Source organism: Anser cygnoides, chromosome 10 (genome assembly GCF_040182565.1).
Source record: "Anser cygnoides isolate HZ-2024a breed goose chromosome 10, Taihu_goose_T2T_genome, whole genome shotgun sequence".
In the NCBI taxonomy this organism is placed as follows: Eukaryota; Metazoa; Chordata; class Aves; order Anseriformes; family Anatidae; genus Anser; species Anser cygnoides.
The window spans coordinates 11897293-11925257 of NC_089882.1; the positions used below are offsets into that span (position 1 = coordinate 11897293).

At 46.3% G+C, this 27965-nt stretch overlaps 1 protein-coding gene across 1 annotated transcript; it reads left to right on the forward strand.

Moving 5' to 3' along the window:
- The first annotated feature begins 104 nt into the window (after positions 1 to 104).
- IHO1 (interactor of HORMAD1 1) lies at positions 105 to 26733 on the forward strand. The gene is made up of 9 exons (XM_013194013.3): positions 105 to 453; positions 1226 to 3872; positions 4162 to 4231; positions 12009 to 12168; positions 13494 to 13651; positions 15537 to 15585; positions 16262 to 16349; positions 23314 to 23417; positions 24195 to 26733. The coding sequence occupies exons 3-9, from the start codon at positions 4176 to 4178 to the stop codon at positions 25473 to 25475; spliced, it is 1896 nt and encodes a 631-aa protein (XP_013049467.2). The 5' UTR covers positions 105 to 453; positions 1226 to 3872; positions 4162 to 4175; the 3' UTR covers positions 25476 to 26733.
- Positions 26734 to 27965: the final 1232 nt, after the last annotated feature.

Sequence of the window (27965 nt, forward strand, 5' to 3'; positions counted from 1 at the left end):
ATTGGGAAAACCCAAGGGGGAGCCCAGCAAGCTCTTCCCCAACGGGGCTCTGCACCACGGGGCAAAGAGGCTTCAGGGGGTGAACACAGTGGCAGAGAGAGGAGTTTTATCAGAGGGAGCTGGAGCGCGAGAGAGGACGGGATGGAGGTGGCTGCTGGAAGACCCTGGGAAAATGCTGCTGGGAAATAAGAGGCTTGGCAAGAGAAGAGACGTCTCCTACATGAGAAAAGAGGTCCCTGTCTCCTGCTACCCACGGGACTCCCACCCTGCTGCCCAGCTTGGGGTGCTCCTCCAGCTGCTCCTGACCTGGCTGCCAGCTGCCTGGGTTGCCTGGGGTGGCTGCTCCGGAGCCCGTGGTGTCAGCATAGCACCAGCACACTGGCTGGAGTATGGTCTGGTGCCTGGGGAAGGAGGAACACCACATTTCCCACTTACTGGCATCAGGACGGGAAGGTAAGCTCAGTGCTGGTGACGTCTGCGGGTGTCATTCAGGGGCGCATGGCGAGATGGGTGTGGGGACCGATGTCCCAGGTCGCTCAGCACCGTGGTCCTGCCTGAGCCTCATTGCTTTTAGCTCCATGCAAAGTCACGCACCCCACAGCACAGAGCAGCGGCCGCAGACACAGCCGAGGGATTCAGTCCTAATGAGATGACATTAGAAAGATCTCACAGGTCCGGGTAAATATCAAGTGTGAATGCCTGACCTTTCGGAGACGACGGACGGTGCGATCCTCGGGTGGGTAGCACGGGGGGAAACGGGCGGCCGAGGCGCCGCAGAGCGCGACAGCAGCCAGAGCAGTGCCGTGGCCGGCTGTGCCATGTGCCGGGGCACTGCATAGGAAATGCTGGGCATGGGTCAGAGAGGAGCTGCTTGCCTCTGTTTCGGGAAGAATATCCTGGGATACCTGGTACCTCGGCTGGAGTATCCCTGCATCCACCTCTGGAGTTGCCATAGAAACCACAGCTGTGCCAGAAGCAGGATCAGCAGGGGGCCCTGAATGCGTGATTGAGCCGTGGCTCAGCAGCGGGGGGCATGCGCTGGCAGCCGGACAAAGTCAGCAGCTTGCGCCGTGCTGGGAGGTCTGGGGGCTGGAAAGAGAGATCCCATCCTCCAAGCACAGCATGTGGGGGCTCTGGCCCTCTCCTGTGAATATTGCAGCAGCGTCCTATTTTCACAATGCCCCCCCCCCCGACAAGCTTGGCCCTGGTGGGCTTTTTCTTCCAGGAGTGCAGGGAAGGGACAGCCGTGGTACCTCTCCCCAGCCTGCCAGCCCTTTCCAGAAGCCGCCGAGGCTCGTATGAACTTCACTCTCGCCACAACTTTTGTTGTGTGGGACCCTAAATCATGGAGTTGCATTGGAGACGCAGACCTGATTAATGAGCTTGTCCCGTGGAAGCATCGCATGGACAGGATAAATCAGGCGCTGAGTCACCAGCACGCTGACAGTCCTGCGCACCTCCTCTGCAGCCTTCCCTTCCAGTGACAGGGGGCTGTGCAGCGGGCGCCGGTGCCTGGCACTGATTTTTCCAAAAGCAAGACTGTGCCAGCTGTGAGAGGGGGAAACCATGGCTTAGGAGCACCTCACTGTCATGTGTCCCTGCTGCGGTGACATTTCCAGCGGCAATGGTGCCAGCCTGGGGGGGCCAGCAGCCCCTGCCCTGCAGAGAGCTTCTCCTCTCTTTTATTAGCACTCTTACCTCCTGCACATTTTGGGGGGGTTGGGACACATCCACCCACTCCAGCTCCATTTGGCTTGACTGTTTCACTTGAGATAAACAGAAAAATCCGTGACCTATTCTAAAAGTTTGGATTGCTCATTCTTTTCTATCTTCGCTTTTGGGCACTAGACCCAGATCCCATCCAAATTAGGGGAAGAGAGTGGCCAGGACAATAGCCAAGGACATCTTGGGATGGAAGGAGAAATCTTCAGGCAAAAAGGCAAAACGAACGATGGCCTTGGTTGCGCTTAAGACTGACAAATTATTAACTGAAGAGCTCGTGTGAGCTGCTAATGAAATGCTAACGAATGAAAGAAAAACAGTTGAGGAATGTACAAGATATATTGCTGTCTATCTCCTGGCATGTTCTTTTAATTTTTACTAAATGAAAACCTTCAAGAATCTGGCCAAATTCCCTAATGCTAGAAGCTGTTGCTACAAGCCAGCACCAGGCAACACTGCTGATCTCCACAGAGCTCTGCTACAGACGGGGGGAGACTGGGACTGGAGTTAGCTGTCAAACCTATAATTAAAAAAATGTGTTTCCTTATAGAAATTTCTTTCTGCTGTTGGGGAGATGGAAATACAAAATCTCATTTATCATGTTCCACAAACTCAGTAGACACTCAAACCAGAAAGCTCCAGCCACATCAGAAATATGAATAGCTCTGCATAATAACTTAAAATAATGCACCGAGCGGGTGCCAAGTCCTATAGCTGGTGCACAAAGTACCAACAAATCCTTTCCTAATACCAGTGGAAGTGCTGTAAGTGGATACAGGGCGCTGTGGTCTCCTATGAAAGGAGTTCTAGACTTTCCAATTATGAACAATAAAAGGACAGAAAACCACCACTTGTGATACAGGTCTGAATTCGACCTCAGTGCAGTGATAGCAGAACTGGGTGTTAGTCTGTACACCTGAGCTGTACAAAGCAGAGCAAAGCCTTTATTCACTCAACCAGTGCCATAGCCACAGGTGTCCCCCACAGCAGCGCTCTCTGGAGGAAGGTTAGGCTTCAAGCCTTTGACAGCTTGGCCATTATCAGATCACTTCAGTGGGAGCACAGACAGCCTGCAATTCTCCGCTTCAGTCCTAGAAAATCTTTCCACCACTGGATCATCACACAGTTGAGAGTTAACAAGCCGTGGAGATAAATTCGAGCTATTTATACCAGATGTAGCCCTGTATTTACAAGCAAAAACAAGCAGCAGAGTTGCTCCAAGAAGTCTGTTATGGGTAAAAGTCCAGAATTATTTAAGTGAAAGCTTCAGTTCTGCAGGATTTGTTAAGGAAAACAGATATATACATCAACGTTGCTGTTGTTCGGGATGACACACAACACAGGCATTGTTTTGACACCTCGGAGCTCCAGGCTGCTGTTAACACTAAAAGTTGCTCTCCAGGCAGGAGGAGCGTGAAGGGGATGTGATGAGCTTCTCTAATCTATCTGTAAATTTACAGCAGCCTTATTTCTGCAGTGGTTTAGTGCTTACGGAGCATCTTCAAAACTGACAACCAAACAGTTTAACCAGCATTAAAAATACTTTGAATTAAAGGGAAAAAAACAGGCAAGTAAGCATGCCCATTTTCCATTCCCGAAGATGAGGAGGATACTGACGTGCAATGAAAAAATTCCAGTAAAACCATATTTGAGAATCTTTCTCCGGGGCATGTTTAGATCATGGGTTATTTCTGTCATACTAGTGGGTAAAATTAAGCCGTTCTGCATTTCTGAGAGCACTGTTGACACAAGAGACCGCACAGCCCCTGGGCACGAAGCCACCTGGTGTGCTATGGCTGCCATTAGGGACCAGCCCAGGGGCACTGAGCCCCAAGCACCCCCTTCACCCAGAACAGGGGTGCCCCCCCATCTGCCTGGGGACAGCCCAGATCAGGGGGGACCCCCGAGCCCCCCACCTAGATGCTGGCTGCACCCCGGCCCTGCAGGGAGCCGCCAGGCCTAGCCCCAGGGTGGCCACGTCGGCCACGTCAGCCATGTTGGCTGGGCCTCCCTGGGGCTGCAGGTGCCTCTCAGCTCCCCTTGCAGCTGGTGTGCGCCGTCCTAAGGGGGCTGTAACTCTTTTTCTTACTTCTCCTCCTTGCAGTGTTACTGGCAGAGTGTGGGCAGCACCGTGACATTGCAAACACCGGGTAGGAGGGAGGAGGCCATGCATGCCCGGGGAGTGGGGAGGGATGTCCGGAGAGGGAGCGATGAGGGAGGAAACATGCACAAACTGCCCCTAGCTCGGGCAGTACATGAGTCCCATGGGGACAGGGCCCAGGGGAAGCCTTCCCTCACTCCCAGCCCCAAAAATGCCCTGGCTGCAAGGCGACGAGGCCGGTGGGGTGCTGCCGCCATCAGGGTGCAGCTGGTGGCCCTGTGGGTGGTTTTATTCTGACACAGGCAATTGACAGATCTTGTATTTTTCCTTTCTAACAGTCAATCTTGAAAAAATGAATTTTAACGTCTGGAACATCAAGGAGATGCTCAGCACTCCAACAGCCTCTGGGTAAGTGCTGTATGTTTTCACCATTTCTGTGCTTATCACACTGGAGCCATCGGGATGGGCTGTGTTTTGCTCAGGGTCGCTACCCCGTGAGTTTGCAGTAAAACGCATGTAAGTGGTATACTAAAATGTGCTTTCTTGCTACATGCACTAATTGCACGCCGTGTGTGTTTGATCTGTGTGATTCCCAGTGTGCGCAGTTTATACCACAAAGCCTGTTAAGTACAACAGCCTCTCTTAAGATTATAAGGAAATTGTAAATACAAGGAACCTCATCCTGACATGTGACAGGTTATAGTACAACATATTTTGAAGGTCTTGCACTGCCAATGTAAAACATTCTTGGGATTATCAATGTTTTGGGTGTTTAATAACATTTACTCAAACATTTTAGTGGTCCACTTAGTTGGGTTCGAATTCTATAACCAGAGGCATCCTGAGGAACAGCAGGTTATATTTCCTGCGCTAAGTGGCACTCCTGCAAATATGGTGCAATACAGTGAAACGTGGTTCGGTTTGGTTCAAACATGGGATATGCTGATTAAGAGAAACAGCCATTATGCCTGCCCTGCTTCCTAACTTTCTGGTGATTTTAAGGCTGTTCTCTTGTCCTGGTCTAGGGTAGGCAGAGACAGAACCTTTCCAAGATACATAACCTAGGAGATGATCTGGCAGCTGGAAAAGCAGGAGCCACCATTTTGTTGTAGCTTTCTGTTTCTAGAGACTTGTTGGAGACTCTGCCACAATTGCATGGTCACTGTACTGCCAAAAGAAGGGGTGGGGGCGTGGGGGGAGGCACAGGCACGGGACACCTGAGGGAACGGAAAGAAATCTATCTAGAATTGATCTGCAGTTAGTCATGGTCTGGTGAATTATGCTTAATTAACCTGTTCTGTGATTCTGTTTGTATCTGCATACTCTCAGCCTACTAAACACTGTGATAGATTTACCATTGTAGGGAATTTAAAAATCAACACTGGATGCTCTGCTAAAAGCTATTCTGTGCTTCAAGCAGGAATTTATTCAGGAAAGTCCTATGGCCTATCTTATGCAACATGTCTAATTAGATAAGTTAAATGTTCCCTTCTTGCCTTGTGTAAAAGATAGATAAAATGAATCATAATTTGCAATATCATTACACATTATGTAACTAAAATTATTCCATATACTGCATTTATATGCATGGCTGATCTTTTTTCCCAGCAGAAGTCAAAGAGCAGCTAGAAGTCTCCACATCTGTAATATACAATGAAACAACAAATATTACTTATATTAAACATCTGGAGAGCAAATGCTAAGACATGCTACGTTTTTATATAGCAGAGTATCACTCTTTGCATGACTTGGCTAAAAATAGAGCCAGATTTATCTCTTGTTTAATTCTGGGGAAGCTAATTGATGAATTTGGTTGTCTGATCCTCTGGTAGTTAAATAACCCACTTATATAACTAACTGTTGTTCAAACTCAAGATTTTAGTCATACTGTCTCTGATGTGGCCTGATGTTACCATGATGATGGATGATAATGAAAGCATAATAGCAGTTTCCTTTCCCGTTATAAAAGTGCTTGTCATATACCTATGAATTAATTGAATTTTGCACAGATGCGAGGGTCAAAGGGGAGCCAATTCAGAGAAAAGTGTGTTTATATCTGTCATGATCTAGCCTTTATAAACATGCATTGCATAATTCTATTGTCTTCTTGGTACCTGCAGATTTTTTTACATAATTTTTTAATTGAATTAAGAAGTTATGTCTCAGTGGTTTGGAAACCTGCAACTTTTATTCTGGTCAGAGGCTGAACTGGGGGAAATTTGGTTGTGAATGTCTGTATGTGTATATATAATATATACATAATTTATATATATATATATAAAGCATTCTGTGGAGTTGTGCAATATAAAAGGAAATGAGTAGAAGAAGTACTGGTGCCTGTTTGGAAGGGGATTGTTTGAATTCCTTCCTCCTCCAAAGTGTCCTGTCAGCTACCAGATCTTCCCTTTTAACTATTTTATTAATGCAGGAGAAAAACACAGACAAGATTTTAACACCTACTCCTCAGCACTCCACGTTTTTTTCAAATGAGTTGAGAGGGTCCAATAGGTCATGAAACATTACTGAAAATGCAGCTGGGCTTTTGGAAGAGTTAAGATGAAGGATAAGGTTCTCAGACAGCAAATAACTTTTTCTAAGGAAAAAAAAAAAAAAGTCATTCATAGGAGTATGTGCATGTATTTGAGATGGGGGGAAAATGTGTTAATTACTTCTCCCAGCTCTCTTCTCCTGTTACTAGATACTTTTCTCACTACAGCAGGATATGATGTATAAACTGCAGAATACTGTCTTTAAGAGAGCTTCTAAGATGCAACATGCAATCAGCATATAGTCTTGGCAGGGTACGGCTCACTCTGTTAGTTCTTTGCACGTTTGAGGCAGGGTGTTACTTTTGAGAGCAGCTGCCACCAGGTCCATAAGAAACGCAGAGCTCCAGTGATGTGATAAGGTCATGACAGAGTTTCTGCAGAAGCCCAAGATTGCTCTGAACCGTCACCTCTTGTACCTCCTTTCTGTCTGCGTCTCACAGCAGACTGGGGACTTGGGGTTTTATTCATAATCTGTCTGTCAAACACACATAATCTTCTCTGTGACTGCTGGCAGCCTGAGAGATAGGATGGGGGAACCAGAGTCCCCGTTTTACCTGTTTTTAATGTACAAGTATCGACATAATAGAGATCCTAGAAACTCATTGGAAGGAAAGTTATCGAGTTGGACACTGTAATATCAGGGTGCCAATTATTTAAGAAGGTGGGAGGATGTGAGGCCAATAAAGTGACAGCTATACAGCAGAGAAAGCTTTGAGTCAATTTAAGTGTATCGACAAACAACACATTTTTTGTGGATTGAAATGCCAGACCTAATTAGGGAAAATGTTGTATTAGAGCTGTACTGCTGACTGCCCAGCCAGAAGGGAACATGGAGGAGGAGCACAGAGGACCTGAGAATAGCGGTCACAAAAGCAATGATGCTTCAATTAGCTTTATATCGACCGGGTAAGCATCGCTGGGGCATGACGCTGAAACTAGATTTTCAGCACCATAAATACCCGCCTCGGCCAGGGAACTCCCAGGGAAGAAGTGCATCTTGCCTTGGTCTCGAGCTGAGCATAAGACCCTCGTTCAGAATATTACTCTTGTGGTGCTGCTGTAAAAGTGGCAATAATGAACTGGACTCAGCATCTCTGCAGGAGCATCAAAAGCCAAAAATCCACCACAGAAATGTGTAATTTCAAAAAAAGATATTGACATAGAAATAAGAAGTCTTGTTAAAATAAATGTAAAGGGACAGGCAAAAGGGTTAAATGTTCGCCTGAGGCACAGAGATTATTTAGACCTCATACTGAAGATCCTCATTATTCAGACTCATACTGAAGCATAGAACTAATGCCTACAAGCTATCAGATCAGACTGGGGATGGACTGGTACCAGAATGACACTGTTAAATGGCATGGTAAAGAAGACTATTGAAAATGAGAGGGTATCTTTTAAGAAAGTAAAGATAATTAAAAATGTAAAAATAGAAAACAGTATATTATGATTTTAAATTGAAGTTACCAGAATTTTCTTGTTTCATGTGAAAAGCAGTAACTTGCTAGAGGCATAAAAACTACTAATAAACCTATTTCCAAAGACATCAGAAGCAGAAAGCCCGCCAGAAAGCATCTAAGGCCAATACATGATAAAAATATTAAAGAGGCATTCAAAGAGGATGCTGTAAGCTGAGGCCTGCTTGGGCCATTGCTCTCTATGCGTCATATTTCTGCTGTTGAGAAACATCTTCCAAGTTTAACAGCCTTACTCGATCCATTATTTCATGAATTTCCATCCCACATAGCAGAGCCACAAATTCTGAAGTCTCCTTAAGGTCCCAGAATTAGCAGAAAATGAAGGAGACAGCCAAGACAACGCCGATGAACGAGCAGCTGTAAGAACCCTGAGCCTTGGAGGAGTTAGAAACTGAATGTACCATGCAGGCTGGAAGACAGCTTCAGACTGGGGGGCAAAAAAATTACCTCCAGATGTCTAATTCCTAATGCGGCCAGGGATAAATTTTGTGTAAGTAAACAAGGCTGTGCCGCAGAAATCTCCGACTACTGGCTTCTTGCTCAGGACAAAAGAGCTAACGCGGTTTCCAAGGTGAGGAATGTCTGGGTGCTATTGAATCACGTTGGAATGAATAATGGAGTTGCGCATAGAAAGTAAAAATGACCTTGAGGAATTAAAACAAGAGCGGAAGGAATTTGAGCCTGAAATCTGGAAACTGGAGGCAGTGTCTGAGCTGAATAACCTATAGGGATCCTGTTGTGGTTAATACATTAGGGTCGGTGCCAAAATCTGCTTGTAGAGATTCCTTTTAGGATACAAATGCAACAATGAAATGAACAATTTGCAACAAGCAGGTCATTCAGTTCCAGAGGACAGGGAACAGAAAAATAATGTTATGCTGATGCTGTTTCCAGCAAAGCGATGGTAAATGGCTGGAAGCTGCAGCAGCAACTAGAACTCCTTCATTTAAACTCCTCCAAGCCCCCTGGATGCTAGAGTTTCTCCTTTGCACCCTAAGCAAATGCCGATCCTTGCTTGTTTGCTGAACACTTTGAGAGGCAGCAAATAGTAACTACGAGAACAGCATAGTAGAGCTAGAGACAGTTCCTACAGATATAAAATAAAGCTGTGGGGAAGAGCAGGTGAAAAGGAACGTCCAGCATTTCAATTGGATTTGTTGTGATGCAGTCCTGGTCACTAAATGAGAAGGAGCAGAAAGGGCTAGGAGATTTTCTTGATAGCAAGCAGGAAAAGAGGAACTTTATCGCACTGATACAGCTCAAGATTGCTACCAGGAGAAAAAGATTTCTTCTTGGGGAACGAATTTTTGCTGCACTTTGAAGAAACATGTCAGGAAGGTGTAAGTGAGCTTCACCCACAGAGCTTCAGAAGAGGAGGGATGTTGGCACAGGTTCAGGGCGGATGATGGAACTAAATAAAATCACAGCAGCACCACAAATAAATGTTATTTTGGAAATTGTAGGAGACTCACTTTGCTTTTCCAACTGACTCTTAAAGCTTGGTGTTGGCACATAAAGATGGATCCAAACAACAGAGTAAAAATTGTTTTTACAGACCAATAAGGCCTATGACACTACAGTTACGTGTTTTAGTGTGTTGATGCACCTAGAAACATCTAGGAACACAAGAAGAGAGGATTTATTGCGTGCTGTATTTCTCTTGGAGTGTTGTATCTGACAGCTATTCGGGGGCCAGGCAGACCCTTTAAACAAAAGGTGACATGTTCACATCTGGTCATGCCAAAGTATTTGGATGTGCTGATTGGAACTCGGAAAAATGCAAGAAGCTCCAAAAAGATCCGACTTCTTGGGGGGGGTGGTATTCATACCGACAACAGGGAAACTGAGACTACGAAGAGCTAGCTGACTCCCCAGATATGCAGAGGGCTGCAGGTTTTTGAGGTCATGCTCATATTACAGAAAGTGTCGGGAGTTGCCAGTATTGCAATACCTTGCATTAAATTAGGTGGGAAAAAGAAACCATTCCATGGTTGGCAGAGTATGATTTAGCACTTTTGGAGCTGACAAGAGCTTGTGATGGCGCTTGTCTTACATATCTACATCTTTTTTTTTTTTGCTCTGAGTGCATCCAGTAGTGCAAACAGCATAGGAGCACTCTTGGCACAAATGCCCGAATGACTCAGGGAATGGCTCGTTTTAGCAGAAAGCTAAGAGTTCTCCTGAGATAAACTATTGCATCACCTAGGAGGGACTTCTAACCAGGATTGGATATCTAGAATGCTTCCTCGCTGTTTATAAGGAAGGGTTTATATTTAGGACAGGTCACGCACCCGTGAAGCCCAGCGCCCTGAAGGAAATGGTCAGGTGGCTAGAGAGCCGTGGTTGTCTGATCTCACTGTCACGGGTAGGCCTGGCCGAAGCATGGCCAGGCTGATGCCTTGTCCAGATGGCCTTGTTAGCGAATCAGTTGCCAGCAGCGTTTAGCAAGGGAGAAAGAAATCTGTTGTTCAGGGGAAAGAATGTGCTCAGAGAGACATCTGGTTTGTCTCCCCCCGTAGTTTGCAGAAGTGCCATCATTCCTAAACTAACCACCAAGAGAGGACTTCAGACAGAAAAATGAGGCTCCAGAGCCGTCTACAGCCTTCTTTGGTCATGGTGTGAGCGCAGAGTGAGGCTGGGAAGTCACCCAGCTCGCAGAGACCTCTGAGCTGCAAGGCTCCCCACAACGCCAGCAGCGGAGCTCCTTGCATTCAGCCTGGTGCTCGGATGTCGGGTGCCGTGAGGGGACCGAGCAAACAGCAGGGATGTGGCATTCACCAGGTGCACCAGACGCTTTCAAAGGGGGTCGTGGAACCGTGTATTGGCAGTAAAGCACTTGGGGAGTGTAAAAACCCTTCCTCAATTAAGAGGGAGCTGTCTTGCCTAAAAGACAGACGGGTTTAGAAACTGGTGCAGGGGATGTGATACCTACATTTCTAACCAGCGTGCTGCCCACACGGGGTGGTGGCAGCCTGCATGCTCACGTCTCTTCCTGACATACTCTGGGCTGCAGATTTAAAGTGAGTTCTTTTGTACAAAGTGTAGCTGAGATGGAAACAGGAAGCTGTGCTAGTAAAAGTTATGTTCAGATTTCTTTTTTGGTAGATTTGGGGCCCGCAGAAAGATCAAGGGAGGTTTTGAATTCAGGCAGACTTATCAGACTTTTTGAGGATCCACAAACTCATTCCTCATCTGTCTATTTTTGACCGCAGCTCGGTGTTCTCGGTGAGCTTAAAGCCAGGAGTATTAATATGATATTGTCACTGACACCGCTATATGAAGAAGAGGGAGGCTGAGCAGTTCAAATGCTCCCACTAAGCCCTCTCCCTTTTGTGTGTATGGTGTTTGGGCTCCTTCCAAAAGTGGGGATTAAACCGAACACGTCACTGCTAATAAATGTTGAGGTGATCATCTTTTGTTAGACACACGAATTAGTCTACTGCCCTTTTTTACTTTAGTTATATGATTTGTTATGGAAGAGTCTGCCTAAGACTCTCTTTCATTAATTTTGATCTCTAATTCCGTTCCGTTTATCACTGTTCCGCCAGGCCTGATCAGGAGAAAGTCCTTGTGATTTATTAGTAAACCTTTAGATTTTAATTAATTCAGTTTGCTTCTTCTTGACCCTTTTTAGGAATTGTTATATGGTGAGATTCTTGTTCCTGCAGGGGGGCTGGGGTAAGGCTTTGTCCAGTGGCACAGGTGGATGAGGTGGAAGAAAGGAATTCATCTATTGATACTGAGAAACAGCACCAAAGGCAGCAACACAGCTCTTGCATTTTGGTAGCTTAATTTGGGGAGTATAAGCCTGGACCAGTATTTCGTACATGTGGACCTAGCCTAAGCAGTTCATCCGACCTTGTAATTGCGGAGCAATGGAATACGAAAAATGAAGAAGTCTCTGTCTTTGCCAGCAAAAAAAAAGTTGAAGGCAGGCTCTGACAGCACAAAAAGCAGTACAGCTGGTGGGGAAACCTTTACCTGGGGGAACCTGGCATCGTACCACAGTCCTGGGGGGTAAATTGGCAGGAGCTGTGTCTATGAAGGGGAACAGAAAGAGAGAAACATAGCACAAAGTCAAGGCTAGCTGGGAAGGGTTTATTTGGGTGACACTCAGGGAAAAAAAAGATTCACTCAACACACTCTGTCCCGTTTCAGGCCTAACAAGTTTTCCGTCCGGAGCAATGCTCCCAGCGACTACTCGAGTCTGAGCGATTCTCAGCTGCTCTTCGGCTCGCAGTTCTGCCCGGAGAACGTGCAGTCGGCAGCGGCACCGCTGGAGCTGGGCACGCAGCTGGGACAGCACAACTCCCAGGACGTGAGTCTTGCTCCCCCGTTCAGCCCTGCACAGACACACAGCCACCCTCTGAATTAATGGAAAATACTGAAAACAGGTGGTAAAATTGGCTGAGCCTGCTGAAATCAAGTTATCTGCTGATACAGTAAGAAGAGTACATATTTACCGTAACTAGACAGAATAGCAGCCTGGTTGGTGAAAAAGCTTATTTATATGGCTATTATTGGGATATTTTCTTTGATCGCATTTTTTAATAACTAACATAATGTGAAATTGTTCTCAATCTAATGTCTTTCGACCAGCTAGCTAAGACAGAATATTTCATCTATTCCCTCTTTGAACAATACCGTGTTTCTCTTTATTAGCTTTCTGCAAGAATGACAGAGGTATTCAGCATTTAATTCAATTTCCTGAAAGTTACCTTGCTGGATTGTTGTTATGGCAGATGCTTGAATGACTTTGGATGAAGAGCTTCTAAGCTCAAAATCTTTCTCTTATAGCATGTGGCCTCTGATGTTACCAGCCTCACTAAAATAGTTCCTGCACCACTAGCAGATACCAGCAGATCCAAATAAAGACACCTGAGAGCAAAGATTAGGAAAGAGCAGTCGTGCCAGCCCTGTGGCCCTAGGCAGCCGTTCAGTTCCAGATCCTGTCTGTTGTCCCCTGTGTTTTGCTGAGGATCTTGTCCTTTAAATGTGTGGCTTTTCATCAGATGTAGGAAAGGAAACTCACTCTTCAGGATGAAAGAAAACAATTTAACGAAATTTGCATTTTCTGATGTTTTAAGGAAAAGGCATTTCTATTTTGGTCACAAAGTGTCTGGAAAGTGTATAGAATGAAGAAGGTCTTTACTGCTTTCATACTAATGTTATTTTCTTGTTCTGAAATGTATATCAGAGCATGTGAAAAACAGCTACAGCCTGATGATGTTGCCGCATGGCAGCAAATGATGTCACCCAAAAGGAAATTCAATAGGGTTTCCTTTAGATTAATGGACAGGGAGCACCCTGAAATTATTTTATAGTGTCTGTGTTGAGCATACAGGGAAAAAAAATCTGCGCAGCTGATGATTGCAACCAAGTGAAAACAGTCAGGATGATGGAAAAGCCTTGAGTCTGAAGAAATTCAGTCTGAGTTTCAGTTCCACAGGGAGCCGATCAAACTAGGCACACGAAGTGGACAATAATCTCGTCAAATTCTTAATCTCCTCGCCCGATCTAATCTGTCACGTCCAATCACTGTGAACCCTCTGTCTGCAAAGCACTTGGTACAAAAATAGTTTTTGATAATTAATGTTCTGATTATTTTTATACTTCAACATTTTTCTTTCTTTTGTGCAACAGAGCGAGCCCAGTATTTTTACTAAATACCAAACAAAACCACAGTTATTTGATGAAGATACAAGAGAAAAAGGCTTACTTAATTTCGGTGCAGGAAGAGGGAAAAGTGTCCTGGAAAATTTTGAAGTGAATAAGAACAAAATAAAGGACAAATATGATCGGTATGTAGTCATCCATTGCAAATTCTTTCTGTGAAATGTGTTATCATCCCCTGCAGCTCCTCCTTCTCCTCTTGAAAGTCATACATGACGTAGCTGCAGATTTCTCCAAGAAAAGTGTCTTTTCAGGTTTTAGATAATCTCTGATTGGAAAGAGTCACAAGATAAGAGAATAAGGTTTACTTGCGATGAGAGTTATGTAACGCTTTCAGCCATAAGCCACAAGGAACAACAAAACTATAACCTGAATTTACCTTTGTCTTCTTTATCTAATCAGCAAGGGTTTTGTTGTGTTTTTTTTTTTTCCTCTGTGAAAGACCATATTTCTCAAAATTTTATAGACTGTATAAAAGGGACTCCTAGGATGACATTTACATTTAGGACAAATGAGGAGATTGCCAGGCATACTTGTGTGCAGAGGAAGATGCAATGATTACAATGTTATAAACCTGCACATATCTCTATAATTTTTCTGGTATACGGGATTTTTGTATGTGTGTTTTTGGGAACAGACAAGTGTAATTTGTTAATGAGCTCTTTGTCAGATGTTAAGAATTAAATGTACCTCTAGGTCCTCTAGGACTTTAAGGATTAAGCTAAGGGTTTCAATCTCAAAAATGAAAGATGGCAAGCTCCCCAGTGCACCTATAAATAATTCTTAGCTCTGTACATTTTGTAATGTAACATCCAAAGTGAAACACATTTTTGTTAAAAGCCTTTAATCAGATCAGACTGTGTATCTCTCTCGTTTGCAACGGGCACTATGCTTCTGATAATGCAAAATCTGATGCTCTGGTGCCTATTAGAGAAGAGGAAGATTTTTGTAAGTGAATTATGAGGAATGGACACACAGTTTTGAATGTTTAGTCAGAACTCTTAATTATCCTTTATTTCTTCTTTATATTAATTATGCTTCTTTCTGCGCTCCAGATGCACTCCCAGATTAGAAGCATGTTTATATAAATAACTATATTATCTTTACAGAGATAAATGTGTAATTTATCCATTTATATCCCCCACAAGTTTGACTATTAGAAGAACATCTTCCTCTCCTAAGGCTAGAAATATTTCAGAAGCCCTGCCTAATTCTCACGATTAGCCTCTACCTGGCCTCCACCTTTCTGTTTGTTGCAATTTGGATTACTAAATGATCAATTTAAAATGACCCGAATCTTCGGAGAGGAAATAGGTTATCGCTTTGCTTAGCAACAGTCCTTGCATTTTTGTTTGATAGGTTAATCATGAATATAGCCTGGTTCCTGATAGGCTCGCTCAACTCAAAAGGGTGGATAACAGAAACCACAGGCATAATCTCGGGAGAAAAGGATTTGCAGTATTTGTTCTTCCTGGCTTGGGCTTTGTTGATGCCGCAGTTTTTTTTCCCTGTTTTTCCCACAGTTATTTTAGTCCAAATATAATGCTCATGTATCTCAGCAACTGGCACATCACCTCCACCACGGCTGGGTTCTTCCGGAGTAGATAGTGCAGTGGTAACACCCCAGCAGCTAACAGTTAGTATTAACATGTGTAAATGCCTTCGGAAACTTCTGGGAGAGGCAGAAATGCTACGCCAGAACTGGGAGAGTTAAAAAAATATGTATATACCTCTATGTGATATATGTGTATATATCACATATACATATATATTTCTATATATATATATATTTCTTACTCTTCCTAGCAGAATCCGTGCTTTCCTAAAACAAGTAATGTGGCTTCAAAGGGTTATGTCTGCTGAAGTAAGCACATTTCTGTGTTTGCATTGTGCACCGCACTATGCCTTGCAGTATTTCATGTCTCACATTTGCTGTAATCTTTTCAGTTTCTAACTACTTCAGTAACGTTACATGTCTGTTTTATTCCTTCTGTTGTTTTTGTTTCATTTTAGAGAGGTTTTAAGCACCTTTATTTCCAGTATCAACGACAGGCTTCAAGGGGTAAGTTACTTCAAATTCAGAGCCCAGAATAAGGAAGAATTAGAAATGCTGCAGAACATTCACTTTCTCTCATTTTCTGTGCTGATATTTGAATTGGCATACTGTTTGTCTTGAACACCTACATACTGTAGACCAACAATTGTCAATGTTTTTTTTTCACATGCTATCCTCTTTGTGGCTAGTCCTTAGGGTCACAGGCTTTAGGGCCCTGTCTCAGAGTCAGCAATGGAATTTCGCTGGGGCTTGGGAGCAAGAACAGCCTTTGGCTGTCTGCAAATACAACTTCTTTCCTCTTGCCTGAAGAAAGTAGCTTGCTCTCAAGAACAAGTAAATAAAACGTATCTCACTGTCTGAAGTTGAAGGTCTCTTCTCCCCATAACTTTTAATAAATAATTAGAATAATGTTGCTATTGATGCTTTTTTTTAGAGATGAATATCTCTATTGCAAAATAATTTAAGATTTCTGCAATACTTTATGAGACATTTGAGCCGTTCCATACCCCCTTTGGGGTTGCAACCAATGGATGGACAAACTCTTCCAAGTGACAGATAAATGTCCATTTTCAGGCTATTGCAGCAGTGAATTGTAGTCATTGTTGTGTGGCATTCTGGGCTGTTTTTGCACACAAATAAACGTCAATGTATTAATTTTTTTCATTTTTCTTCACTTTTGCAGCTGCAAGTGTGCTTGGACAAGTTTGAAGAAATGTTCAATTCGAGAAACAAATCCATTTTGGTTCATCTAGAAACCATTTCCAAGACACGTGAGTCCTTTCTGTATTTCTGTTAACAGCAGAGGGCACAGTCAAACTGCTGAATGTCCGCATGTTGTCTCCAAGCTGGGGTGAACTATGCAAGCCATGCCACTCACAGCTGCTACTCATAAGGGAGAACAGCAAAATAGGACTTATTCACAGTATGGACTTTGCTTTTCCATTCTTGTTAGGTTATATTTACCTTTGCTCTGCTCTCTTGTGTCAAAGAACTCAAGCGTTGCATGGTTAGACACCATGCATGTATAGACAGATGCATCTCTTTGGTTTTGTGTTCCACCTGGAGTATGAGCATTTTTAGACTATATCTGGTACACTAATGGAATACACAGTAAAAATGAGATAGTTATTGAAATCCTGAATGTCTACTTTCAGTTTTTAAGGCTTTCTCAAATATTCATGTTAGTTTGAAGTTTTCCACCTCCCTTTAATGCTTGAAGTGATTACATTTTACGTATGAGCAAAATTGGTACTGCTCTTCCTAGGTAAGAAGCAAGTAATGAGATGCACTTTTACCGTGATGAAAGGGCGACCTCCCAAAAAAGCCAATAATGTAAAATACTTTTGAACAGCTCTGTCTCTGAAGTGGCTAGTCATAGCAGTCTTTATTGAGGGAGAGTGCTTCGGAGAAATTGTTTCTAATTTGGCTTAGATCTGAGCCTTTGAGAGTGCAGTAATTTTTAATGCTGCCATTATTTTTTATCAACACCCTGTCAGGACTCTGTTCTCTGCTTGCACTGCTCTGTGCAAGAACAAGAACCCAGCTTCAAAACATGCACAAAGTGCACATTATACCTTGTGAGTTCATGGTAACAGACCTTCCCAAAAGCACTAGGATATTTACTGTGCAGTAAAATGTGGCTTCCATGAAGTACAGCTTTGACAGATACCCTTTAAGTCACTGCAGCCTTCTCAGGCGAAAAGAATGGAGTCCGGTGCATTTTTCACGAGGCCGTGGTAGCATGTACGTTTGAAATACCAATCATGTTTTGCTAAGAACACTCCCTTGCTGTGCTTGGCCACTGCTCTTGGTGGGACCTTAATGTAAGCAAGAATCTGTCTGTTTTAGCCAGCACAATAAGCCTGTTATTACGCATTTGCCCATCTCCTAATTACTTCACTGCCTCAGCTTGTCCACTCTGAGGCAGGGCTTTGCCTAATTTTGTATACCTCTTGCACAGAAATAGTTGTCATGGCATTGAAAATCAAATTTATTGTTCATAATTCCCCCTCTTCCCTCCATACCATTTGCTCAGCTGTCCTGTTTCTTATCCATAACCATTTTAAATAAATGTGCCTTGAATGAAATGAGAAACCTCCCAGAGGTGCCTGCTGCTAGATTTTCAAAGCAATTGAAAAGAAAAATTGGCACTTTCTGTAATGTATCATGCTGCAGAATGTTGAATATATAATGAAAATCGTCACATGCTCCACAATGTTGTTCTTTTTATATTTCTGGGAGGTTCATCTGTCACTGGTTAATTGCTGATAAACACTGCCATTTCACTGGTATCACAGTGATGGATAATTAAGTTCCCACCACATAAATACCTGCAGTAGTGCCTTGAAAAGATCCCAACTGAGGCAATTCCTTTGAAAAGGCTGGTATAAAATTCCTAAATTTGGTGATAAAGAACTAAATTCGGAGCCAATAAAGCACTGAATACCGGTGGTTGATGATACAGCACCGTGGGTTGTAGGTGACAAGGTGGAGATGTTAAATCATTGGTAGTGGGGGATTTGACATGCAGAAGATGAATACAGAGGATGGTGAGGCTGTCTTCAGAGACAGAAGTCGTATGCCAGGACATTCAAACGGCTCTGCAAAGTAAAGAAAGGTATAACTTGAAATCAAGTCTGTCTTCATTAGGAGCATGTAAGGAGTCTCACAGGCCTCCTTTGTAGCAAGTAGATTTGGCAGAGTCTACACACAAAACAGAAAATATTTTTCAAAATATATTTCCAAAGCATTTCCAAATGCTGTTGGGCTGGCGTGCTCTGTGCAATAAGATAAAAAATGTTCTCTTCTGAGCGTCTGTCCATATGTGCAGGCACACAGTGGATAGAGCTGTGTCTGGCACTGGCGATGAGAGAACATTTGCCTGAGCAGGTTCCACAGAGGCACAGCTGCTCTCTTCCTTGCCCACATCTCAGTGTGCTGTGCACAGGGATGTAAAGAAGCAAGCAGACCCTGTCTCCTCTGTTCTTTTTCCACTTGATGTAGAGTTTCTCTGGTTGACTTGCCAGATCACCATTTGCTCACTCTTTCTGGTTTCATCTCCTCTAACTCATTTATTTTTTTATTATCCTCATTTTCATTTATATACCCACATTTATATCAAGGCTTTCTATTTTTTTATACAAATCCTGATTTTCACAGCTCAGACCTCTCCGAACTGCTTTGCTTTTCTGGTATCTGGCAGTTCCAGCTGTGACAACTCACAACAGCCATGTCCTCTGCAACACTTCATCGCAAATGAGGAGCATATTCCCGGCAAGCATACCACAAACAGTCTTCTACCCCTCCTGCCAGCAGTGGTGGCAAAAAAATGTGCAATGTTTCCCTAACAGAGGTGCGAGCTGATGCAGTTCTCTGACAAAATCCAGTGTTTGATGGGCAGTTTTCAAACATGACTCACTGGGAGACTCCCCAGGCCCAGTAAGTTGCTGGCAAGGTTTCCAGGGGAATTCGCTGTGCTTGTACTGGTGTGATCTGGCCGTGTTTACTCCGAACAGTGTGGTCTGGGCTGTGAAACCCAGGCAGTCCCCTTACATTCTGCATTTATATTGACTGAAAAGTCAAAAGGCTGAAGACTGATAAAAGAAACGCCTTTCCCATAGCTAGCCATGCAGTGACCGGCAGTGAAAGTTGTTGGGGTGAGGAACTTAACCAGACTCCAGGACGGCCTTGGCATGGATGGCAGGAGGATGTGCAGTTGTCTTGGTAAATGCTGAACCCACCAGCGTGACACCTCAGGACTTCAGGCCACAGGACAGCAACGTGCTGTGCAGCAGGCAGAGGTCGGGGGCTGCTTACCCCATAGGCTGCTGCTGCAGAGGTCTTCTCTTGTGCAGTGGAAGGGGACCCAGCCTAAGCAGGGACAAACCTGACAGCCGGCCGCTCTGGGTGTGCCCAAGCAGGATGCAGCTGTGACGTTCTAAACGTCTGCAGCTCTGGTACTGCATATGGAGAAAGCTCAGTGCTCCGCCAAACTCCATAGCCGTTTTTTCTGCTTGTGTCTCACCAGGTTTATACCACCTCCCATGTCCCCTACTGCACCATGGCACGGGGGGACCAACTTCCCCCCAAAGTGTTATTTAAAGCCTCCGTGCTGTCATTCCGACCCCAGGATGGATGGCAGAGACAACAGTAGATAGGCATCAGAAGCAGTTGGTGTTTAATATGCCTAGGCTGGAGACCGACACTCCCTCCTGCGGCTGCTCAGCCTGTAATTTTCAGCTGTTGGGAGTGCAGCTGCACCCCAGAGCAGGCGGATTTGCTGGGAAGGCTCCGCAGCACCGGGCAGCAGGGTGGGCTCGCTCGGTGGGCCCAGCAGGACCTACCCGGAGAGCCTGCAGTGATTTCTCTCCTGACAGATTTCACATTCCTTATGTTATTACTGTAAGCCAGTAGCAGTCAAAGACAATGGTACAGCAAATCCAAGCGTTGCGATGTTCCAGGTTGTAAAAATCTGTTTTGTTTAGACTAAAATACCTTAGAAGAGAGGCACAAGCCCATGCATAATCCACCCCTTAACCGAGTAAAGATTTTTTCTCTATGATTGAGTTGTTCAATAACTATCTGCTGCAGGGTTTATTTGAAGAGAACTTTCTCTGAAGCAGCTGTTCTTGATCATTTTAAAGACAAGAGATTTGACTAACAGGGTCCTTGATGTGATCTGGCTCGGCCACCTCAATGCCTTTTTCTTTCAGTCGAGATCAACCCCCCGTTTTTGTTTTGTTTAATAATGTTTGACAAGTCTGAACACTCCTTGGTGTGGAAGCCAGAGAGGGAAGGAGAGTGCCTCTCCTCTGTACCGAGGTGTTTTTTTTTCCTGCAGAATACTCCTACACGTACAAATGAGGCACATCCAAAAGGCTGGCTGTTGGTAGCTTGCCTGCAGCATGCTGTGCTGAGTCAAACGTATACGCAGATCACAAGCCCAGTGGATGCAGTGCTATTTATAGACCGAGGATACCATGTTGTAGAAGAACAGACAGGCTAGGGAAATCAGAAAGTTTTAAAAATAATTCAGAATTAAAATTTAGCGTACGGGGAAGAGCAGCGTGTGGAGGTAAGCCTTCCTGTATCCTCACTGCATACAGCTGGAGCACGTTGAAGTGACGTGAGGGAGTTCCCTGCTTCAGGCACTGCTGCTTTCGTCCTCCTGGTAGGACTGCAGGCATGGAGGGGCTGGCAGCCTTCCCCAAACCTGCTCTCTGACTGCAGGTACCCCTCAGGTCTAAGCAGGGAGATGCAAAGTCTGCGAGGGCCCGTTGAAACATTCACCCCACCATTACAAACCCATCCTGCAAGTCACAACTTTCCCCCATTGATGTATTAAAAACATCTAAATCTGTCAGAACAAAAGAGCAGAAGCTTAAATTCAGCAGAGAGAGCAAGCAGGGGCAACCGAATTGCCTGCAGGACCAGATTGCTTATTAGTTGAAATATGTGCAGGTAATCCTCAGAAATAAGCCACGCTCTGTGGAGAACAAGGTGATGGCTGTGCTGAGGAGGTGCAGAAGTTGCTCCCGAGCCCCATCCAGGCAGCATGTTAACTGAAGGCCTGTGAGGAAGATGCACGGCCAAGGCAGCCTCAGGGTTCCTCCTCCCAGAGGACAGCAGCGTGCTCTGTGCCCAAGCACCGCTGCTTTGGAGGAAGACAAGTGAATATAAAACAACCCCCGGCACGTAGGAGGAAGCTCTCACAAGCCACCAGTCCCTGGAGCACCGGCCCCGCTGCGCCTGCCAGCCCCTGCAGCACCAGACACCCCTGCTTCACGAGGCTCAATAAGCCCAATGCTTTCAATCTCCTTTCATAAGAGGAGATTATCATCTAAGCACTTAATTATCTGGTAGCTTTTCTCCGCACGTGTCCCAGTTCAATCTATTTTCCTTGCACGTAGATGGCCAGGCCTGTGCACGGGCTTCCAGCCACGCCGTGCTTGCACAGAAGCTCCTGGCAGCCAGAGCTTGTGCACCTCCACACACTGCACTGCCATATCTCACCTGGTCTGCGGCCCCAGGGCTGGCGCACTGCTTTGTGCCACCTTCTAGCTGCCTGAGCGCCCTTCTGGCCCCTGCACCCAGTCACCACAGCAGATTTAAGCAGGACTGGCCCACGAGCGGTGCTTCCAGAGCTGCGTTTTCCCCTCCTGCCACCCCTCTCAGGAGCTGTTTTTTCCCCTCTAATCGAGGCTTTGTGCCCCTCACAATTTTTCGCAGCTTTTTTCATATTACATGATGAAAAGCTTTGTTTGAGCCTACACAAAGGCACTGCATTGCCTTTGTCTAAAAAGTCACCTATCTTATCACAGGGTATTACATTAGTCAGGCACAATCTGCCTTTTATAAAGTCTTGTTCCGTTTTATTCCATTTTCCTCCCTATCTTTGATTACTCTTTCCTTTAAGGTCTAGCCTAAAACCTTGGACAATATGAGAACAAACTAGTAAGCCCATAATTGCTCAGATCTCTTCCTTTTCTTCCTTCCCAAATGCACCTTTTAAAAACGTCCCTGATTTTTTTTTTTTTTTTACAGAACCAAAGCTTGTACAAGTACTTTCTGTCTGTCTCTCCCTAATAGTTTTTAACTCTTTGGCCAATTCCATCAAGAGTTTGACAGAAGGGCAGAGCTCACCGAGATAATTAAGTCCCTGCAAGCTTAATGAAAATAGCTGGGCAGGAGGGGAAGAGATCCCGAGCGCTCTGCGGCTCTGCAGCGTGTGAGCACGCCTCGCTGGGGTGAGAAGAGCCACCCTGAGGAGCTGAGATAAATGCTCCACGTGCAGGAACAGCTTCAGCTGGGCTCTTATCGCCGCAGACACCAAAGTCAATCAAACATGTTGGATTTGGAGAAAAAGAGGATTAATTAATTGCAGAGCTCTTGTAGCCACTTGTTGGAACACGGGCTTTGCACGGATCTCTCTCAGGCACCCAGTGGCAGTCCGGGACCCGGAGTTTCAGTTATCCCGGCCAGTTGGCTTGGGAAGGCTTTGTTTTTGCAGGAGCGCTTTGCATCCTGTTTTGTTACAACCTGCAAACGTTCCTGCCCAGCCGCATCATCCGCACGCACCTCCCTGTGCTGTCCAAAGGGAAGACCAGGTGTGTTTAGTGAACGTCTCTTTCTGTGCTTCGTGATGTATGGCTTTGAAGGAAGGCTACTGTAAGATTGCTCAGGATTTTTCATCTCCATGTAAGCTGTAAACTGTGCTCCTGCGATGCCGTGTGTTAGGGCACATGAGTGGTTACAGTAAGAACAACTGCAGCTACATGGGAGGTTAATATTACTGGCGAATTGTGTAACAAAATCGTGGACCAGTTGTGCCACAGAAGAGGGTCAGTTGTACGGGGCTGAGCCAGTCCCATGTGGGTCCCTCTCCCAGCACAGTTCACAGACAATGAAGCCTCGTCCTTCCTTGCCTTGAACCAACCAAGTTCCCCAGCTTCGCGTAGCCTTTCATCTCCGGCTGCCGTATTAATAGACCACAGTAAATGAGGTTTGGCCTGTACTCAGCATCTTATAAATTTCAAGTGCTGTGCATTAAACATGCACCCTATTGTTCATTGCTTGGCGCTTGGGGAGAGCTCAGCTGGCGAATCACTCTGGTTGCACAGCACAGTGAAGTATTTCATGCCAAGCCATGGAGGAAGTAGCAATAGTATTGATAGTACTTTATTCACATTTACAAATGAAAGGCCAAATGTGTTTTTTATTGATTTCCCTGTTTAGTGCAAGATGCTCTTCAAAGTCACAGTGACTTGGTGCTGAAAGCCCTGACAGATAAAAGCCAAATGGAGCAGGCGCTGCTGGAGATGGAGAGGAGACTTGCAGCCGTAAGTGGAGAAATTAATCTTTTATTCTGAATCTTCTGTCTGAATTTCTCCAATTTCTTCAAAATATTAACTGAATATTAAATTGTCTTCAGATAGAGGATTATAAAGTAGACTGCTCCTATTATAATGAAGAGGGAAAGACATATTAAAATGCTAATTCTAGGCCAGCTGCTGACTGATGCTTACCCAAGAGCCTGCTCACGGTGCTGTAAGCTCTGATGAAATCCTGGTCAGTAAGGCTGGAGCCCAACAGTACCCTGTCGTGGCAGGCGCACGATGAAGCACGGCTTTCTCACGCTGGCACGTGCCTTTGCTGGAGGAGTTGATGCCTGCAAAGGGAGGGCATCTCGCAGAAGTGCGGTGCCTCCTTCCTTTGGCTTCCCAGAGGGAGGAGAAAAGAGGTCAGGGAAGAATAAGTGGGTGGCAGAGACAAAAGAGCGAACTCCAGACCTCCCAGAGTGGTCTGTTTTTTTCAAAGACCCTGCTGGAGGAATTGCTTTCGGCAAGGATGTGACATGCCAGCACATGAGAGGGCAACGCTCTGCGAGAGGGGCACCACAGGAGGTTAGGAGTGTGCCCCAATCCCAAAACTCCCACACTTGTGGGACAGTTTGAAATACGTATTACACAGGGAGATGCAAATTGCTAATTTTTGGACTGATACCCAATCTATGGGATCTGACCGATGCATAGAACCAAAAATTTCTTCTGTGAATCTTATTATTGTACCTTTTAATGTGTTGTTTACTGCTTCTGCTCTGCTCACTGCTTCCCCAGAAAGACGTGGAGATTTCAGATGTGAAATCCAGTGTCCAGCAGCTGAAGGAGAGCCTGGAGTCGCTGCCAGCTCAGCTGAGCGATCAGCACCTGAAGCTGTGTGAAGAACTAGGCTCCCTGAAGCTCCCTAGTGCCTTAGCTGAGCTGCACACGTTCATGTCCAGTGCCAGAGCTCCCCCTCGGATGGTGGATGACTCTTCTCAGACCTCCCCTGGCACATGCCAGGGCTGTGCCTCACGTCAGGAGACAGAGCACTGTCCGTGCTGCCGAGGCAAGGGGGATTGCAGCTCCTTGGGTCCTTCTCAGCACGGAGTCCTGCCCGTGGGGAGCCAGCCCACCGGCGACGGGACACCTGGGAGAGACCTCAGCACAGCTGCGGGAGGCAAAGTCAGCCCCTTTGCCAGAGCAGTGTGTGACAGAGAAAATACTTCTGTGCAGGAGGTGAGGTCTGTTCTGGGACCGCAGAGCTGTGCTACCCATCCCTGCGTGTGCTGTGCTAACAGTCAGTTTCTTGGGGAGGGTCAGAAGAAACACTGCCCCGTACCGCAGGAAGTGTCTCTGCTAACTCCTCTGAGGAAGGCGATCAGGAGAAGCACTACAGGATTTAAAAATGTGACACCATCGCAACAGAGGCAGCCTCAAGTTTGCCACCTTTTTGTACAAAACAACGTGCCCGGGCAAAGAGACGGGAACTCATCCACAGACCATGAGCTGGAGAATGTAGCTGTAGGGAGCAAAGCAAAGCAGAAGTCAGGAAGGATCCCTTGGAATAAAATAATGGAGAGGAAGAAAACATACCCCAGCAAGAGGAAAGGAGAGCTCTTTAGATGTGCTGACGGTGGGCTGAAGCAAGTAAGGGCAAACAGGATTATTGCGTTGGGAAGCTCCAGAAAAAAATGCTTTCCCAGATACACGGTTGCTCTCAATTTAGAAAACTCTAACCCGGTTTCTTCAGCTCCCAATCAACAGATGCTCAGCAGTGCTCAGCCGAGGCTTACAAGGAATTTCCTACCTGTGCCATGCTCCAATAGAGGCGTGCAACAACTTGCAGACAAAACAAAGAGAAATGTGGAAAACAAGAAGAGAGTGATCGTTTCCAGTGCAAGGAGGAATTTCTGGGATTCCTCTCCCCAGGAGAATGTGTTTTCCCTGTGCAGCACAACAGGTGGAAAGCAGATGAGCTGCTCTTCAGGCTCTAGTAAGCCGTGTCCTGGCAATGCGCTGCCCCAGCAGAGCATGGAATGCTGCTCTTTAGTTTTTGATAGCGATTATTCTGATTGAGGGGGGTTCGGTTGGTTTTCAGAGTCTTCAGTGCAGGCATGGCCATCTCAGTCGCAGTTTGTTCCTCCGGGTGCATTACCTGCTCAGTCTCCTGAATTTGATCCCACGCAGGTGAGTGCGCTCCTGCTGGGACTGGCACGAAGGGCTGAGTGACCCGTGTGCGTTACAGCCCTTGGAAACAAGCAAGGCTCGTGCCTGGCATGCTTTGACAAGTTACTGCCCACTTGGAGATATTGTCAGAGACTACGTGGGAGCTGAGGGAAGGTCTCCTATGGCTTGGAAAGCTGAGCGGATCTGTATTATTTTATCCCCTGCCACCAGCAGAAATGCCTCGGGCTGTGGTTACTGCTGTATTTACGCAGCAAAGAAGTGTCTGCGGAGACTTTCAGCGGGGAGGAACCAGCTGGCAGATCACAGACACACCGCTGATTCTCCTGCTACCAGACCGAGCACTTAGATCTGCTCCAAACTTTTCATCTAGATATATGGAATAATATCTTTGCAGCTGGAGGCTTTAGCTCTGCTCTTCACTCGTAGTCTCTGTTTCAGTTTGTATGTCTAACAGTTCAGATTTTGAGCTCCCTAGGAAGTAGGGGGTATTTTTCTGATTGATTTTCGTAAGGTTAAGATTTGTCCCGAGAGTTGTTTCTGAGCTTTGGGCAGTTTAGCTGAGGAAAGCAGAATCCCAGCATCTCCGTTTGTTAAGTATGGTGTTTCTTCTCCTTTTAGGCTGAAATTTCTTGGTTTCGGGAAAATCAGGAAATTATTATTTAGTTTCTGTCATATTTGTCCCACGTATCTCTTAACTAATCAAGGACTTGCCCAACTTACACTTTCCAAAGATGATTCTCAGAAGCCAGAAGAAGTGACATTCAAATTCAACAGGTACAGTACTCGATGGATATTCCTCATCCTTTAGAGACCTGTAATTCTCTAGTTCGGACTCATTCCAGACACACACAATTTGAGTCAGAAAGGGCCAGCTGATCACCTAACCTGACATATATAGCAGCTCGGCCATTCAGCAGCCCCTGCTCCTGCAGAGCAAATCCTCCCAGGATATCCAGCCATGACTATAAGTTTCCACTGCTTCAAATATTTCTGTCACGTTTGAGCTTTGATCTCTGCTGCTGGCAAAAGAAGCATTTCGATATTGACAGAACAGGTCTATTACCGTGAATCCACATGGCCCAGTGTTGTCATCCCATGGGGAAAGGCTAGGACAGTTTCCCTGAATTTAATAAAGCCATCGTTTCATCACAAATATCGTGTGTTTTTGTATTGTTTCTTTGGGAGAGGCAAGGTCCTGCTTCAGCAGGTGAACAGGGAGCTGCTCGTTAGCTGTTCGGCTCCCCTCAGTTGTGGCACTGGGAGAATTAGGGGTTTTCAGCTCCTCCCTGGTGTTTAAGGAAGGAAACCACTGCCCTTACGCTTTACCATTGATTTGTGGGTGTTAATGAGCGAGGAGAAGGTGGGGGTGGGCGGGCCTGGGGATCCCCCAATCTCTGGGGTCCCCCTGGGTTGGCAGGGGGGCTGCTGAGGCCGTCCTGCGGCCGACAGCTGCAGGCAGCAGCGGGCGTCCGGCACCGTCTGCGTCCCTTCCCTTTGCATTTCCCTTCTGCAGCTGCCTTCTCTGCACTGCAGCAGCTTTGCGGGGCACAACCCGCTGCTAGGGGTTTGAGGATCTGTCTGCGTTTTGGGGAAGCACCGGTGTCGGTGTCTGCGGGGCTGGAGCAGGCTGGAGGTCTGTGCTGCAGGCTGCCAGCCCGGCAGCGCATCGCTGAGCTTGGAGGGACCTCTGGAGGTCTCTGCTGCAAGCCCCCGCGCCCGGCCAGCACCCTGAGGAAATGCTGGGGTGCAACGTGGGGGGGGCTGGTGTAGGGGACCCCCGGCCTCCCACCCGATGGCTCGTGGAGGGGTTGTGCACGATGGTTTTGTAGAAAGGGGCTGCAGCCGGGTGTAGTGAGGAGCAGCAGGACGCGGTGCTCCCCCCGCACCGGCCACCTTGGGGGGGACGTGGGGCAAAGCCCCGGGGAGCAGCGGGTCCCACCTGGCCCCACAGCCCGGCCCCACGCTGGTTCCCATTCAGGGTCTCCTCCAGGGGTTTTGCTGCCAGCGTTTATCCCAATAAGGCCGCGCCGCGCCGCAACTCCCCGGCTGGCTCCGACAGACAAAAATGGAAGTGTGTGCACGGCTCTGCGCGGGGGCACGAGCCACCGCCTGCCTCGCATTCACTGCCGGCACGGCGCTTCCCACCCCTCGGCGAGGATTTCCAGGGCGTGTGGCCACCGAGTTCAGTCTCCAGCTCCTGGACCCAGCCGTGCTGCCCCTCACACAGGGCTTTTGCTGTTATGGGGCAGCTGGCATGTGTATTTGGGGGTCTCGTCCCAGCCCTTGCTGAAGCGCCTCTTGCTCAGTAGCCATGAGGACGCAAAGAGGGGCTCCGTGCTGCTGGGGGCAGGCAGAAGGGGCTGCTTTCTCCCGATACAC

Bases quoted from the DNA above. Each gene is read 5' to 3' on its own strand.
- IHO1 (XM_013194013.3), top strand. From the start codon at position 4,176: ATGAATTTTAACGTCTGGAACATCAAGGAGATGCTCAGCACTCCAACA. The intron at 4,232-12,008 runs GTAAGTGCTGTA...GTCCCGTTTCAG, and splicing joins AGCACTCCAACAGCCTCTGG to GCCTAACAAGTTTTCCGTCC. The intron at 23,418-24,194 runs GTAAGTGGAGAA...CTGCTTCCCCAG, and splicing joins TGGAGAGGAGACTTGCAGCC to AAAGACGTGGAGATTTCAGA.